General features: G+C 36.5%; 1 protein-coding gene across 7 annotated transcripts in view; it reads right to left on the bottom strand.

The window, feature by feature from the left end:
- Positions 1–15,932, bottom strand: part of SDCCAG8 (SHH signaling and ciliogenesis regulator SDCCAG8) — a 211,348-nt gene that overhangs the window by 176,258 nt on the left and 19,158 nt on the right. For all 7 annotated transcript variants that reach the window (XR_002138627.3, XM_074316832.2, XM_019746823.3 and 4 more), the window contains exons 5-6: positions 13,107–13,232; positions 3,798–3,938 (exon numbers count right to left, since the gene is read on the bottom strand). Coding sequence is in view for 6 of the 7 variants with exons in the window: in XM_074316832.2 (XP_074172933.2) it covers positions 3,798–3,938; positions 13,107–13,232 (267 nt within the window). In the remaining variant the exon portion in view is untranslated. The remainder of the gene's footprint in view (positions 1–3,797; positions 3,939–13,106; positions 13,233–15,932) is intronic.

The following is a 15,932-nucleotide window of genomic DNA, read 5'->3' as shown; positions in this document are numbered from 1 at the left end:
CAACAAAGGGCTTGTATCCAAAATATATAAAGAAGTTCAAATAATCAATGTCGGATGACTCAAAATAATGAATAGGATATTTGATCAGGAATTTCACAAAGGAGGGCACCAAATGACCAATAAATATATCAAAAGGTATTCACACAAGTAATCAGAGAAATGCAAATGAAAATCACAATGAGATAGCACTGCAAGCCCACCAGAAAAACTGACAATATATACTGTGTTGGCAAGGACATAAGCCACATTATCACTCATATGTTGCTGGTAGAAGTGTAAACTGAAAAAAAATCACCTTGGCAAGTTTGCTTTAACCTCCTCTTGAACATACACACACATACATACCCTAAGACCTGCAGTTCCACTCAAAGATACATACCCAATGTAAGTGTGTGCAACGCACACCAACAGACACATAAAAGAATGTCCACAGCAGCAAGATTCACAATAGCCCCAAACTGGAAACAATACAAATGTCCACCAATAGTAAATTGGATGAACACATTGCAGTATATTCACACGGTAGATCCACCAATAAAAATGAACAATTCTACCACTTTCAATGTGTATGAATCTAACAAATACAATGTTGAATAAAAGAAGCCAGACACAAAAAATACATACCGGGTGACCCCATTTATATAATGTTTTAAAAAAACGGGCACAAATCAACTGGAATGTTTAAGGGTCACACTTAGGCAACTTTCAAAAAAGTCAAGATAATGATGAGCTTAGGGGAATAAGGAGGCAGTGATTGGCAGTGGGCGTGAAGAGGGCTTCTGGGACATGGCAATGCTACACATCTTACAGGTGACAATTACACGGGTGTTCATTTAGAGATAAATCGTTAAGCTGTAAATTGTTTTGTGCACTTTTTTGAATGTATGTTAAACCGAGTCATTAGAAAAGTTAAAGGAGGATGGCATGATCAACCAATGTAAATATTATGGAATGTGCTGTAAGGTTCAGAAGATGATGATTGATATGTGGAGGTCATTAATGTCCTTACAAGAAAAGGTTTAGGGGAATACAGGTGGTAGAAGCTCAAATAAAGTGTGTTGAAGAGGAAATGAGTGGATGGTGAGGAATGGAGACGCAAATAAAGACAACTGTTGGAAAGGTTTTGATATTTGGGGGAGCAATAGTTGGGGGATGGTTCGAAGGGTATGTAGGGTCAGGAGAATATATTTTGTATTTGTTTGCTTTAAGATGGGAGCTATTAAGGCATACATTCTGTTGAGAATAATGCAATAAAGTGGGATAAAAGATAAAAGTCCAAGAGAAGATACTTGCAAGAGTGAAACCCTTGAAAAAAGTGAAAGATTTGGAACACAGAGCACACAGATGCAGGGATCGACCTTGGACATAGAAAAAAAATGAATCTACCGGGGGTGCCAAAAAATGTAAACACATGACTTGTATTCATTTTTTGTTAACAGTATATGTTGAGAACTACAATTTTAATACAGTTTTTTTCTTTCTTAAAATGTGTATACATTTTTTTTTGCACCCTCTGTGTAACAGTTCTAAACACAACACTAAAAGGAGATATAAAAGAGAAATTAATTCTAATGTGGGAAAAGTTGGAGTGGGAAGCATGTGATGAGGGAAGGTGGAATGGGAGGGGCCATTTGAACTGAGCCTTGCAGGCTGAAAACATTTTGATAGGTAGAAGATAAGAAGAAAACATTTTAAGTTGGGATGATTGCAAAAACCAAAGCCAGTTATTCAAAGAAAACTAGAAGCTGATAATATAGTTATGAACTAGTAAATGGTCTGTGTGCCTACAGCTGCATTTGTGAGAGTGACAGAAGAGTGAGACAGAAATCTGGCAAGACAGTTGGAGGCAAATTCTGGATGGCTCAAGAAAACGGTTTTGTGTTTTGGGTATTAGTGATTATCATAGATTATTCAGCTGAAGAAAAAACACACAATTTAGTCTTTCCGATACTTTTTAAAGAAAGGAACTCTTTCCTAAATAATAGAATAAAGCTTGGATTAGGGATTGAGAAAGGGGAGGGAGATTAGGACCAGAAAGAGCCTTTAGAAAACTGTTAACAATAACACCTATAGATTGTAATGAAAGCTGAACTATGACTCATCCAGGTACAATGCTATTTTTACATTTTCATCATTGTTGACTGATTCTGCCATGTCAAATTTAATGCAAAGAAGACCAAGCAAGAGAAAGACAAAAGGTTTGTTACCCAGATCAAAGGATTTAAAAGTACCACTTGATCTTAAAATGAAATTATTTTAAACTCTTTGGGAAATGAGGATATTCAAAAGCAGCTGTGTATACAGGGGAATTTAGAAAGCCACAGCATGCCCAGGGAAGACACACATGCAGAACAGTCCTGAGTAAGCTTTCACTTCAGGCTGATCCCCAGGCTCAGAGCAAGCCTGACTAAATGGTGATGGACTGCCCCAGCACAGAGCCAATCTGCAAAGCCTGGGAGAAGTGGTGGTTCTGTCCTTCCTTAGTGTGTGTTTTTGTGGTTGGTTGGTTGGTTGGTTGGTTGGTTGGTTGGTTGGTTGGTTGGTTAGTTGGTTGGTTGGTTGTTTTAGCTCCTGGCATTCAATGACTCTCTGTCAAACATCAGCTAATGAAACAGAGACTTCAGTGATCACACATAACAAAGAATAGTCTTTACAAAAATAGTTTGGAAAAGTCTTAAAACAAAAGAACTATTACAGCATTTGACAACAAGAAAGACAGAAAACCTTGGAGGAAATGGGGTATTTGAGTTACCACAGTATAACGATTCAGTTCAACTACCAATTTTCAACAACAACAAAATAAGTCACAAAGCACACGAAGAAACAGTAAAATGGGGCCCATTCAAAGGAACAGAATAAATCGACAGAAACTATTTTTAAGAAACTATAGACATCAGACTTACTAGACAAAAATTTTAAAACAACTGTCTTAAAAATGCTCAAACAGCTAAGAGAAAACATGGACAAAGAACTAAAAGAAATTAGGAAAACAAATTATAAAAAGGAACTACACAGAAATTCTGGAGCTGAAAAGTATAACAACTGAAATGAAAAATTCACCAAAGGGATTAAAGAGCAGACTTGAACAGCAGAACAAAGAATCAGCAAACTTGAAGATAGGACAGTTGTAATCACTGAGTCTGAGGAGAAGAAAGCAAAAAGAATGAAGAATTATCGTATGATCCAACAATTCCACTTCTGGGTCCTTATCCAATAGAATTGAAAGTAGGGACTCAAACAGATATTTTGCATTGATGGTCATAGCAGCCTTATTCACAAGAGCCAACAGGTGGAAACAACCCAAAAGTCCATCAACAAATGAATGAATAAACATACAATGGAATAGTATTTACCCTTATGAAGGGACGCAATTATGACACATGCTACAACATGGATGAACCTTGAAGGCGTTATGCTAAATGAAATATACCAGACATAAAAGAAGGACAAATAAGCATACTGTTTGATTCCACTTATGTCAGGTACCCAGAATAGGCAAATTCATAGAGATAGAAAGTAGAAGAAGTTACCAGGGACTGGGGAAAGAGGAGAATGGGAGTTATTGTTTAATGGGGACAGAGTCTTAAATGTTTGAGGTCATGAAAAAGTTCTGGAAATGGATGGTCTTGATGGTTTCACAACATTGTGACTGTAATTGATGCAAATGAATTGTACACTTAAAATGGTTACGTGGTGAATATTTACAATCTAAATTTTATGTTATGTACGTTGACCACAATTTTAAAAAGCACAAAAAAAAGAGTGGGTGCGTAAGGGAAAAGCACCCAAAGTCTCACCAAATCCAGCTTCCATTTCTCGGCCTCCCCACCAGGTGCAGCTTTGGGAACATCTGCGTTGCTGTGGGAAAATGATTTCTTGGCATCTTCCTCCACCCTGGAATCTTCACCTGTTGTAATCCAAGAATTCTGTATGTTTCCCTAAAATAAAATATGTCAGTAATTGCAATCGACATTTAACTTTCAATCAACGTGCATGCTTTACAAATGGAACACTGATTCTCATCTGTGATGTAAGAATCAAAAAGCCGATGCCTCTAAACCAGAAATCAAGAATGATTTTACATTTTCTGGCTACTAGGGTCATATTCCACAGCAAGTGTTACAAAGTCAAATTCCTCCACATACAGACAATAATGTAAATGAGCAAAGGGGGCTAGATGCCAGTGTATTCAACAAAGGAACTTATCTCTTGCTTCTCTGAAGATATATACTCTTGAAACACATAGCTCTCTCTTGGTTTCTCTTTCATTTTCCACATTACATAAAGGCATGGCTAATAATAATAACTGTTAATACACATGGTGTTTGCTATGTGCTAGACACTGTTTATGTGCTCCACATATATTCATGTAATCGTTACAACAACCCTCTAAGTTTCATTGTTATTTTCATTTTATAGAGGAGGAAACTGAGTCACAGAGTAACTTGCTAAGAGTCCCTACTGTAGGAGGTGGCTAAGAAGTGGCACAGCTAGGAGCTGAACCCTGGTGACCTGACTCCAGAGACCATGCCTTACACCACTATGCTCTCTGCCTTCCCAGAAAAATATTTATCTTTTCTGAGTAAAACAGTGCCGGTGATAAACAGACCTGACATGGGGCCTGCATGTTGGATTCAAAAAGGAGTGGTGGGGACCATTACAAACCATTACAAACCCAAAGCAGCTGCCAATACTCAGTTCCAGTCAATGGCTGCCATACGTGAACGCAAACTCATATTACCAAATCTTCTCATTTTGTTTTTTTTTTAAAGATAAGCCAGATATCTGGGTCTTCATTTGAAACACTGTTCAATACTGGTTCAAGGTTCATCAAACAAACAAAACAGGTCTAGTGATGGAAATCGGTGTACCCACTATCAGTCTGCCCCCCTTTGGCACCCTCTCAACATTCAGTGAAATAAGCAGCCCAGAGATCTGGGTAATTTACGTGTGCAACAAGGACTGAAATGCTTACGTTAATTTAATTCAATAGATAATTACTGAACTCTCGCCAACGGCCAAAAGTCATGGTAGTACTCAAAGAGAGGACAGGTCCCAAACACAGAACTATATACTTCAGTATCATATCACCTAGACTGTGGTAAACCACAATCATCCAAAGGAGAATCCTGAAATTCTACTCCATATTCTTCCGGAAGTTTGGTTTAATACAAACATTTCTGTATATAATCCCTACTATGTCCCGGCACTGTGCTAAGCGCTTACAGAGCAAAAATAAGCAAGACCCATCTTAGTCTCAAGGAGTTTCATGAGGGAGAGAAACATCTAAGCAAGTAATTTCAATTTAACAGGGTGTTAGGCCAGAGGTGTGCATGGGGGACTATGCCAGAATACAGGAGAGACAGTAAGAGCAACGGGAGATTCAACGAAGGTTTTCAGGAGACACGGGTGTGATTATCTTGAAGGATAAATAAGGCAAGCTGGATGGGAAGGACATGCCAGGAAGAGAGAACATCTGGAAAAAGTCACAGAGGTGTAGAGGCGTGAAATAGGCTGGTGCCTGCAGGGGACTCAGGCAATTCAGCAATACTAGACATTGAAGCATAAGGAAAGGGTGTCAGAAGGTGAAGTTAAAGAGTCAAATAAGGGTGTGGAAAGAATGGCATAAGCTGGAACTTGATTCTGTAGGTAGGGACAAGTCTCCCAAGATGGACTGTGTTCAAAATTGCCTAGGAGAGCAGTGAAGGAGGGTGGTATTAATTTCCTGCAGAAAAACTGCAGAAAGCATGTAAACCTCAGATCGCTGCCTTATGATGTAAAATATTGTCATTCATTGGAAAGAAATGCTAGCCTAGTTGACACTTTGCTCTTTCACAGATAGCTTTAAAAAAACTTGAATGGTATTTTACCAAGACTTTAAAAATCTAATTACATTTACACCCCTGAAGATCCCTGAAACCTTTGATTTCTTAACTGAAGAGAGTGGTTGGGATTGGAGGGGATGAGACTAGACATGGAAAGAAATGGCTCAGAAAATTTGCTGCTTTATTTATTTTTATCTTAAATTATTTCATTAATTTTATCATCAGCACTCAAACACATTATTTAATGTGTGCTAGAAAGCAGGTGAAACGCATGACGTGGATTACATACTTTAATCCTCACAAGAATCCTATGAATTATGTACTATTATTAATCTCCATTCTATCAATGAGAAAATCCATGCTTGTAAAGGTATAACAAACTATAGCTGAGAGCTGCATTCTGCTCTATACTGCAATAATAGCATTCTCTTATGACAGCTCTATAATTATTATTGTTATTTACATAGACTTGTATATGTTGGAAAAAACAACTTGAATTTAAAAACTGAAGCTCACTGCTAAAATAATTTCATCTTTTGTTGATTCCAGTTCTTTCCACCCATGATCCATTTGGGATGGCTTCAGAAAAGAGAAAGGGTATGAAATCTGAAGCAGTTCATTTAGTGTCTTCATAAGAAGTTCTTGAGAAAATAGAACTTTTCGTTAAAATACATATGTATTTTTGTTACCTGTGTTTTACTTTCATTCTGATTTTATATCTCACATTACCAGTGATAATCATCCTTATTTAGCATTGATGTAACGAATCTGAATAAAATCTCAGCATTTAAATAGTAACTGTGAAATTTTATAAAACTTTGATATTTTTCCCATTAGAAATTTGTTAACATGATATGAAGCCACGAAACGCACTATTGATAAGATTTCAAACTTAAAATTTTTTAAACATTTGAGTATTTTTTGATACTTTGCTTTGAGAATTCTAAAATAGCTAAACTATGAAGTGCAATATCCAGAAATAATACACTACATCATATGTTTCAATCACACAGACAGAAAGTAACCTAACAAGCATTTGAACCCAAGCATTCTGAATCTATCCGCCAAGTCTTTTGGGTTGAAAGCAACAGTAATATAACTCAAACAGGCTTAAGCCAAAAAGAAGTACTGACTGACTGAAATGTTCAAAGAGGGATTTTTGGCATCAGGCATAACTTGATCTATGCGTGTGAAGAATTCCAAGTTTCTTTCCTTTGTGTTGGCTTTGGCTTTCAATGGTACTTTCTCCACTTGGAAAACGGTTGCCTAGAAGCTCCAAGTTTAAACCCCACTGTCTGAGCAAAGCCTTATGAATAGATTTCCTCTTTACAAACTCTTCCAACAGCATCCCAGTATTGAGTCTGGTTGTCTCTGATTGGGTGGCCTTGGTTGCCACAGTTGACCAATCACAGTGGCCATGAGGCACTAGTTTCTGAGGGGGAGACCTGAATCATTGGATCTGTCCTGAAGCCACAGGTGTGGTCAGACCAGTTCAAAGAGAGCCAGTTACAGCAGCTGGAGGGGAGCTGCCACGAAGAGGTGCAGGATCTAGGGAGGCTCTGCGACCAGGAAGTAGGTGGGGGGAGCACTGACATTTTCTGCTGCCCTCTCCCCACTGGAGAGGTGTATCTGCAGAGGATATGCCATTTCACACATCAGGGGAAGACGCTTGTCCAGAGTGACTTCAATGTCATCCTGAAGTCTTTTTTGAGAAAGTTGGAATAGTTGAGATTGGCGGGGTTTGTTCTTTCCCCCCCCCCACTTAACTGGACGGTTTTACAATCCCTGTGGAGTCTGTATTGGCTTGGGATTAAACACATAGCTTCTGTGGCAAAGAAGCCAGGAAACACATCCCAGCTCTGCCACCTTTAGGTACAGCAAAAGTCAATGGAATCACATGTACACATTATACACATACATAGCAGCTGGCAGTTTGTGGTTGGTAATTAGTATCTATGTTACGATATTATTGCAATCATTATTATTAAATATCAAACTCTTCTTTCACTGGTTCAGAGATTTCAGTGATCAGTTATGTTGAAAACTAACCTCTGTCTTCATAATCAAAACAAAGCACTATAACTATGGGAAAAATACTCTTTACTGAAATTATTTTTTGTCTGAATGCTTGAGATTAAAAGCTTTTTCAGTTGGATACTTTGTATGTTTTTGTCATAAGCCTCAGAAATACACTGTCATAAAAAGACAACAAAAGGCCATGCATTCAGACAAGTATCAGAGCCTCTATTTTTCTCTTTGTAAATACATTTTTTTAGATTTGTTTTATTACACGGGTAATACATGCTCAGTCTAGGGAAATAATGGAAAATAGAGATAAACAGGTAGAAAATAGAAAGCATTCATATCCTCGTCATACATAGTTAATAACTTTTCAAATGCTCACAGACGCACAACATGCATTTTTTAAAATTAGATAATTCTGCATATACTATAAAATTCACCAGAGTTGGTGAAGATTCTTCTTTGTGAACAAAATTTCTTCTAGAACTTCATTTTTATTTGCACTAGTTTGGTATCCAATAAAATGAATGAATAAGAAAACCAGTTATCTGAGGTTAACTGTTGGCAGGAATATGCCATTTTACTAAAATGTCAAACTCAATGTGTGGTAAGTGGCCAGGCTTTTTGAAAAGGACAGAAACTAAATTTATTATAATAATTTTATTTTGTGTTAGCAAAATTCAGGTTGCATTTGTAACTACATGCTAATTCTGAGACAAATAGACGACACAAAAGACATTGATTTGGGGGTATGTTTTCTGACAATTACATGAGAGCACGACTGCTTTCCTTCATGGTGTATAGCTTTGATTTGCACAGAAGGATCGAAACTGTTTGCCAATAAAAAATGCCTGGGGATTTATCAGTTTCCTTGCTGTAGAAGCCTCTACTGAGTCACCATCAATTTTCTGTAGTTGTTTATTGCTCAGACTCTACAGAGCTTTGTCAATCACTCTGCATGTGATTAGATGCTTCTCTAATCTTTTGTTGCTTGAAGAAATCCTGCATCTTCTACAATGTTTACAATTTGGCATCACAAAATGTTTTTATCATTATTATTATTAATTTAACATACCATTTAGAATATAAATATTTAGAACATCCGACAATGCACAAGGGAATGACAAGTGATTTGACAGAAGGAAAGGAAAGATGTTAATGTAAATACAGAGGGTGCCAAAAAAATGTATACACATTTTAAGAAAGGAAAAAAAGCTTATTAAAATTATGCTGATGGTAACCACTTTGAGCACTTCTTGTAACTGCAGAAGTCAAACGTGACTTGTATTCATCTTTTGTTATTGGTACATATTGAATATTCCAATTTTAATACAGTTTGTTCCTTTCTTAAAATGTGTATACATTTTTTTGGCACCCTTGGTAGACTGGAGCTTGATTTTGTACATGGTTAGTTTATTAAGGAATCTTTTCCTGTTGTAATTTTATTTATAGCCTGCATTTCTTTACATTACACCTGTAAAAGTAAGGCCTTCTACACCACACATGTCTAAATCCGTTCCTATGGTTAGACACATTAAGATTCATATATTATAAGATGTGTTTTTTCCTATTTCAAAAGAATATTCGTATTAGACCAAAGATATTAGATGAAAGATATTAAGCCAAATTCCCATAAATAAAGGAACTCTTTACCAATTCTTTCCAACGAGACAGGGCACAATGTAAAGTCATTTGTTATGTTATTACTGCTCTTCTTCTTTATTTCAGACAGGATACACATGAGTACAGGTTTTGAGGATCATGGAACTTGTCCTCCCTAGTGATGAAGATCCATTAGAATACTGATGCCCACACCTTCAGTCACCTACTAGTACCAAGTTAGCTTTAGAGGAACCTGTACTTTTGTCTTAGAATCTGCAAACAAAGAAAGAACTTGCCTACTTTTAGAAAAGACTTTTATTAAAATATAGCTAAGATACACTATTATACTAGTTTTAGGTGTATACAATAGTTTTTCAACATTTATATACCTAAAGTGATCACCGTAAGTCCAGCGTATTATGCTATCACAATACTATTGACCATATTCCCTGTGCTGTACATTACATCCCCATTATTTGTTTTATACCTGGAACTTTGAACCTCTTATTCCCCTTCACCTTTCCCCCTCCTTTTGACATTTTTCAATTACAATTGCCATTCAATATTATTTTATATTAATTTCAGGTGTACCGCATAGTGGTTAGGTATTTGTATAACTTAAGAAGTGATCTCCCTGACTAGTCTAGTACCCACCTGGCACCGTACGTAGTTATTACCATATTATTGACTATATTCCCTATGCTTTACTTTACATCCCCATGACTATTTTGTAACTACCAATTTATACTTTTTAATCCCTTCACCTTTTTCACCCTGACCCCCAATGCCCTCCCATCTATCACCCCGATAAATATAATACCCATCTGACACCATACAGTTATTACAATATTATTGACTATATTCCTTATGCTATAACCTATGTCCCCATGACTACTTTGTAATGAGAAATTTGCTACTAAAAAAATAACAAATTTTATCTTAGATCTTTGAATGAGTATACATGCCAAGATTTCTAATGAGTAGCATATTTTAATGTAATTTTTTGAGAAAAGCCATCCACGAAGGGAAATTTTGTAAGGAAAAGTGATGAAAAATGAAGATAGAAATGAAATATTCTTTAAACATTTTTAGCTTTAAAAAAACAATCTGCTTGCTTCTTCAGGTGCTAGGTCATAAACTCGGTAAAAGCCGAAAGTCATGTGGGCTACTCCCTAAGTCCAGAGCTAAAATTCAGGAACAAAAAAAAGGAGGCTCGTCTCTTCTCTTCTGAAGGGAATTTTTTATCTCAGGGCAAACAAACATGGTTTGGTTCAATACTGATAAGCTATTCCTAATTTATATAGAAAGGCAGTATAATCTGAGGCTAGGTGAATGGTTTGGGGATCAGAAAGCCCCATGTTTGAGTCTTAGGTTTGCCATTTTCTAGCTTCGTGCCATTAGACCAGTTATGCTGATTACTTAACCACTGTATACCTTAATTTACTCATCTGCAAATAGACATAATAAATGTTATTATAAAACTGAAACAATAATATGTAATTAAAGTGCTCAGTACAGTGCCCCAAACCTCATAACCATGAGGTCATCAGTAAATATTAATTATGTATTACTATGTAACTATTTAAGCTATTTTTCAAAAAAGCTGAAAACCTATATTCAAATACATCAATAGCTGAAAACCTATATTCAAATACATCAATAGCTGTGCAAGATCTACCATCAACATAGCAATAGACTCATTAAAAAAAAGTTGAGGAAAAAAATGAAGATACTATTTTTTGATCGGTTTATATTTAAGATACTCTAAAAAGTTTCATTTGCATGATAACTCAGTGCAGCACCATGCCGTTTGCTGACATGCCTCAGTTCACCTATACAAGTAAAAAGTAGGGGTGACAATTCTGTAACAACAAAATAACACAGAAGACTAACATTAAAATAGATTATCAAAATCACCTGATACCTCTGCAACAATCATTTCAATATCTACATTGTATTTAACTCATGGGAATGTTTGAAAAAAACAAAACCTCTCTAAGACTCTGTCCTTTCTACAATTATGGCTGTAGTTTTCCTTAGCAAGTTTCCTTTGTTCCCATGGCAAAGCATGTGTGCTTTAGCCACTTCCTTCCCCTTTTATATTACTCACTTATCTTGCCTTCTGATTCACTGGTCTGCCTGATTTCCTTTCTCACTTTACTTCCCCTTTTTCTACTTCTTTGCCATTGTATAAATATTGTAGGCTATGAATAATTGAATCACAGTTCGCTAAGTGACTACATATTTAAAGAAAAGCAAAAGAACGTATTTATTTTTAAAATGAGCTACTTCTGAGTACTTTTTGTATGGCTATGTCATCTTCAAATTGACATTCAAATAATAAGCCACTAAGATGGAATTTTTAACTACCAGTAACATAATAATATGAATATTCAGAAAAAGTCATATAGTGAAGGGAAAACAGTTGAGAGCAAACTGAAATGTAATTGCAGAAAAATAAACTGAAATATCAGCCCACTTCATTATTTAAAGTCAACACAAGCAACTACTTCTAAATAGCAAATTCTAACACACAGAACTCAAGGATTACAAATGAAACATCAGGCCAGGTCAATAAAAAATGTCAAAAACAAAAATTAGAGGACACCGAGGTAAAACATTAAGACACACATTTGTTTTCTTAACAGAACTGATTCACTAATGACAACTCTTTCCAAACCACCAAAGTCCCTTGTAAAATAAAACTGTCACGGGTAAGAACTAAAATTTCCGGACAGAAAGCTGAATTTGTCTCCTAAAGCAGGACAAGCTGTGAAGAACTAACTGCATCTTATCGCAAGAGTGAAAAACTTTTTAAAGGCCAAAGTACATGACAAGTCCTAAAGAGATATTAAGTTTAAATACTCTTTAAATATCATCCCAAGAATTATAGAGATCATTTAATCCACTGTTGTTCAAAATGTGGTCCACTGAAATGAAAATCACTTAGGCAACTTGTTAAAATTTCACATTTTTAATTCAAGGACTTGACCCAGAGCCCCTGAGTCAGACTCTCAGGGGAAGGAGCTCAGGAATCTGCACTGTCAACAAGTGTCCCGAGTGACTGCTACTCACATTAAAGATTAAGAACTGCTAATATAGGTGAAGCTTCTCCAATTGCCAGCGAACACACGAGGGCCCATGAGGTTAAGCCATGTTGGAAAGCCCTATAAAATTGCAGGACTGGCTACACACATACAGCCTAGGAGGGACAATGGGAAGACTAACATTTTGATTCTTGGATCTTCAGGTCAGTGTTCTTTCCGCTACACCATGCTGATAATTAGACTTAATTGGAATTCAGAGCTCAAGGAAAATTTAGAGAAATACAACAGAAATCTAAGCTGTAGTTCTGGATTTAATGAAGTCCTTCCTATATAACGCACTTCCTGCTCTCAGACCTGCTCTTTCCACATGGAAAAACCACAAATGGTATGCTCGAGAAGAAACTGGAGTAGACATTAGACATCACTACATTATTTCATTTGAGGATTCCCTCCACCACAGTGAATTTTAACTTTTGAGGCCCCAAGCAAATACCAGCATAGTACTTTTGGCAAACTTCAGAAAGAGAATCTAAGCAGTTGAGAAGGCTGGGGGAGAGGCAGGAGGGAATATTCAAACTAAAATACAATTATGGCTTTAAAAAATGCTCACAGATGCATCCAGAAGTGTTTGTTCCCTCATTGCTTCTTCTTGTCTTTGAGATTTCAACTCTTGTTGGAGCCGTTCATTGTCAAGCACAACTACTTGTACCCTGTTTTTCATTCCAGAGAGTTCCTCCTATAAAAAGCAGAAACAGATACCAAATACATTCAGCATGTTTAAGCAGTGCTGCTATTTATTGATTACTACACAAAAAGCACGGAAGACTTATGCTCTCTATACATTTTCTGAAGAACTATGATTATATTTAGACAAACAAAGCAACTGAAACATTAGTTAACAAACAAAGAGAAGGCTGGAGGTGTGTAGCTTAGGGCCTGCTAATGGCCTTTTCACAGAGTTGTGTTGTTTTTGACTTTTTTTTCTCCAAGGGATTAAGGCTTATAGAAAGGATTTAATTAAAGGGGTTATCTACAAGACTTAAGAATGAGGTAGACTGATGAAAATTAAGGTAAGATATATTATTACTCATGCTGAAGTACCAATAAGTTGTTGAAAACTGAAATAGGACTAAATAGATAACAGAGGACTCTGAGATAAAAAGGCCTGGAAAGTTACATTGATTATCTATGAACTGATAGCCAGATTGAAGGAAATTATGAGTGAAATAGTTCAGTAGAGAATTCTGAGTGTCTTCTTGGCCTTGCAGGGTATAATTTAAGAAATTGAGGGTAAAAAACAATTAGAATAGCTATTGAGTGGCACCTCATTCTCTGAAAAAAAGGCCAAAAATATCAATATATTGATGGCACAATACTTAATATTCAATATAACCAAAACCTATTGTGCAATATATGCAAATTCCATTCAATTATTTTATTCAGAAAAAAAACCAAAGCTATAATTGAAAGCTGTGATTTAAAATATATTGCAGATTTCCATTTTTTGGTCTGGCATACAATGAGCTTAGAAGATATCACGCCCACATTCACAACAAGAGAAAAGGTGAACAAACTGAAAAATCAGCCACTCTTCTTGAATTCATCAGAGAACTGAAGTCACATGAAAAACTGTTATCTGCAGAACTGGAGAGACAAACCGGTGTTCCTAAGAATCACAGCCAACCAGAGCAGAAACACGTGAGCGGAAACACCCAGGGGAATGAATGCAATGGCAGGAAGATGAAATGCTCAGTGTAGACAAGTTTGAGAGTTGAAAACTCTAGAGGGAACTAGTGCTAGGGGGGAGTCCTACACTTTTGTAAGTTTTATTTCTAGGATACCAGGTTCTTATAGCAAAGACTAGAGAAAAGTCCCTTCATGCCTTCACCAGTAGAAGAGGAAAAGCAGCCATTTTGAAATATGCCCAAAGCATTCTGTTCTTAACAAGGCCTGCCTTAGGAGAAATGATTTTTACCAGAGCCAAAGTAACTGTTTTTTCTCAGATGCTAACTGACCTGGGGGAAGGGAGATACCCAACTCTAGGTCCCTCTAGCCTCCTGTCTCACTTAAAGGGAGGGGAAGACTGAGAAACACTTGTGAAGGTCATGTCCAAGGGGCACAGGCTGACTAAAAGACTGAGACCTAATCACAAGACTAGGGAATGCTTCCCCTACTCACACACCATACCACCACCTCAAAAGGGCTCTTACATAATACCACGAGTGCATTAAAATTACTGCACATCTTACACCATATTTAAGAAGAATTCCTGAGGTAAGCCCAAAGATAACAATGGCGACAAAAAAACAGGACACTAGAGGAATTTTAGACTACAGCAACAGCAAACAGTAAACACAGCCCAACTCTTAGCTAGATTAAAATAAAACCTCACACTAAATGCCTATTTCCCTCAGTTCCTTTTACCCAGTACATCATGTCCTGCATTCAACAAAAAATTAGAAGGCATACTGAAAGTCTTAAAACACAGTTTAAAGAGACTAAGCAAGCATAGAACCAACCTTGGATATGGTAGAGATGTTGGGATTATCAGGTTGGGAGTTCAAACAATTATAATTAATATGATAAAGAATCTGGTGGGAAAAATGGATGACATGCAAGAACAAATGAGTAGTGCAAGTAGAGAAATGAACCTCTAAGAAAGAATCAAAATGAAATGCTGGAAATAAAAAACTTTGTGATAGAAATGAAGGCTGCCTATGATAGGCTCATTAAGACACTAGACACATGCAAGGAAAGAATTAATTAGCTTGAAGAATTGTCAATAGAAATTCCCCAAACTGAAATGCAAAGAGAAATAATGAAAAACAAAACAAAAACCAAACACTTTATCCAAGAACTGTGGGACAATTACAAAAGGTGTAACATATGTATAATGGGAATTCCAGAAGGAGAAAAAAAGAGATAAGGGAGAAGAAATATTTGAAGCAATAATGATTGGGAGTTTTCCAAAGTAAATGATAGGCCCCAAACCATAGATCCAGGAAGCTCAGAGAATACCAAGCAGGGAAATTTCAAAAAGTCTCTTCCTAGGCATATTATATTCAAACTGCAAAAAAAGAGAAAAAATTTAAAGGTGGTGGGGGAAGAGGTGACCCTTATCTATAGAGAAGCAAAGATAAGAATTACATCAGACTACTCTTCAGAAACCATGCAAGCAAAAATAGAGTGGAATGAAATATTTCAAGTATTGAAAAAAGAAAAAAAATCCCCCAACCTAGAATTCTGTATCCAGTGAAATTAACCTTTAAAATTGATGGTAAAATGAAGACTTTCTCAGGTAATCAAAAATTGAGGAAGTATGTCACCAGTAGACCTGCCTTACAAGAAATGTTAAAAGAAGTTCTTCAGAAAGGAGGAAAGTGATATAGGTTATAAACTCAGATCTACATAAAGACAGAAAGAGCATTAGTGAAAA

The sequence above is a fragment of the Rhinolophus sinicus genome, chromosome 6 (assembly GCF_057876585.1).
Source record: "Rhinolophus sinicus isolate RSI-liver-muscle chromosome 6, RSI-T2T, whole genome shotgun sequence".
Taxonomy (NCBI): Eukaryota; Metazoa; Chordata; class Mammalia; order Chiroptera; family Rhinolophidae; genus Rhinolophus; species Rhinolophus sinicus.
The sequence above is the reverse complement of the archived record's forward strand: the minus strand, read 5'-3'. Positions and strand labels throughout refer to the sequence as shown.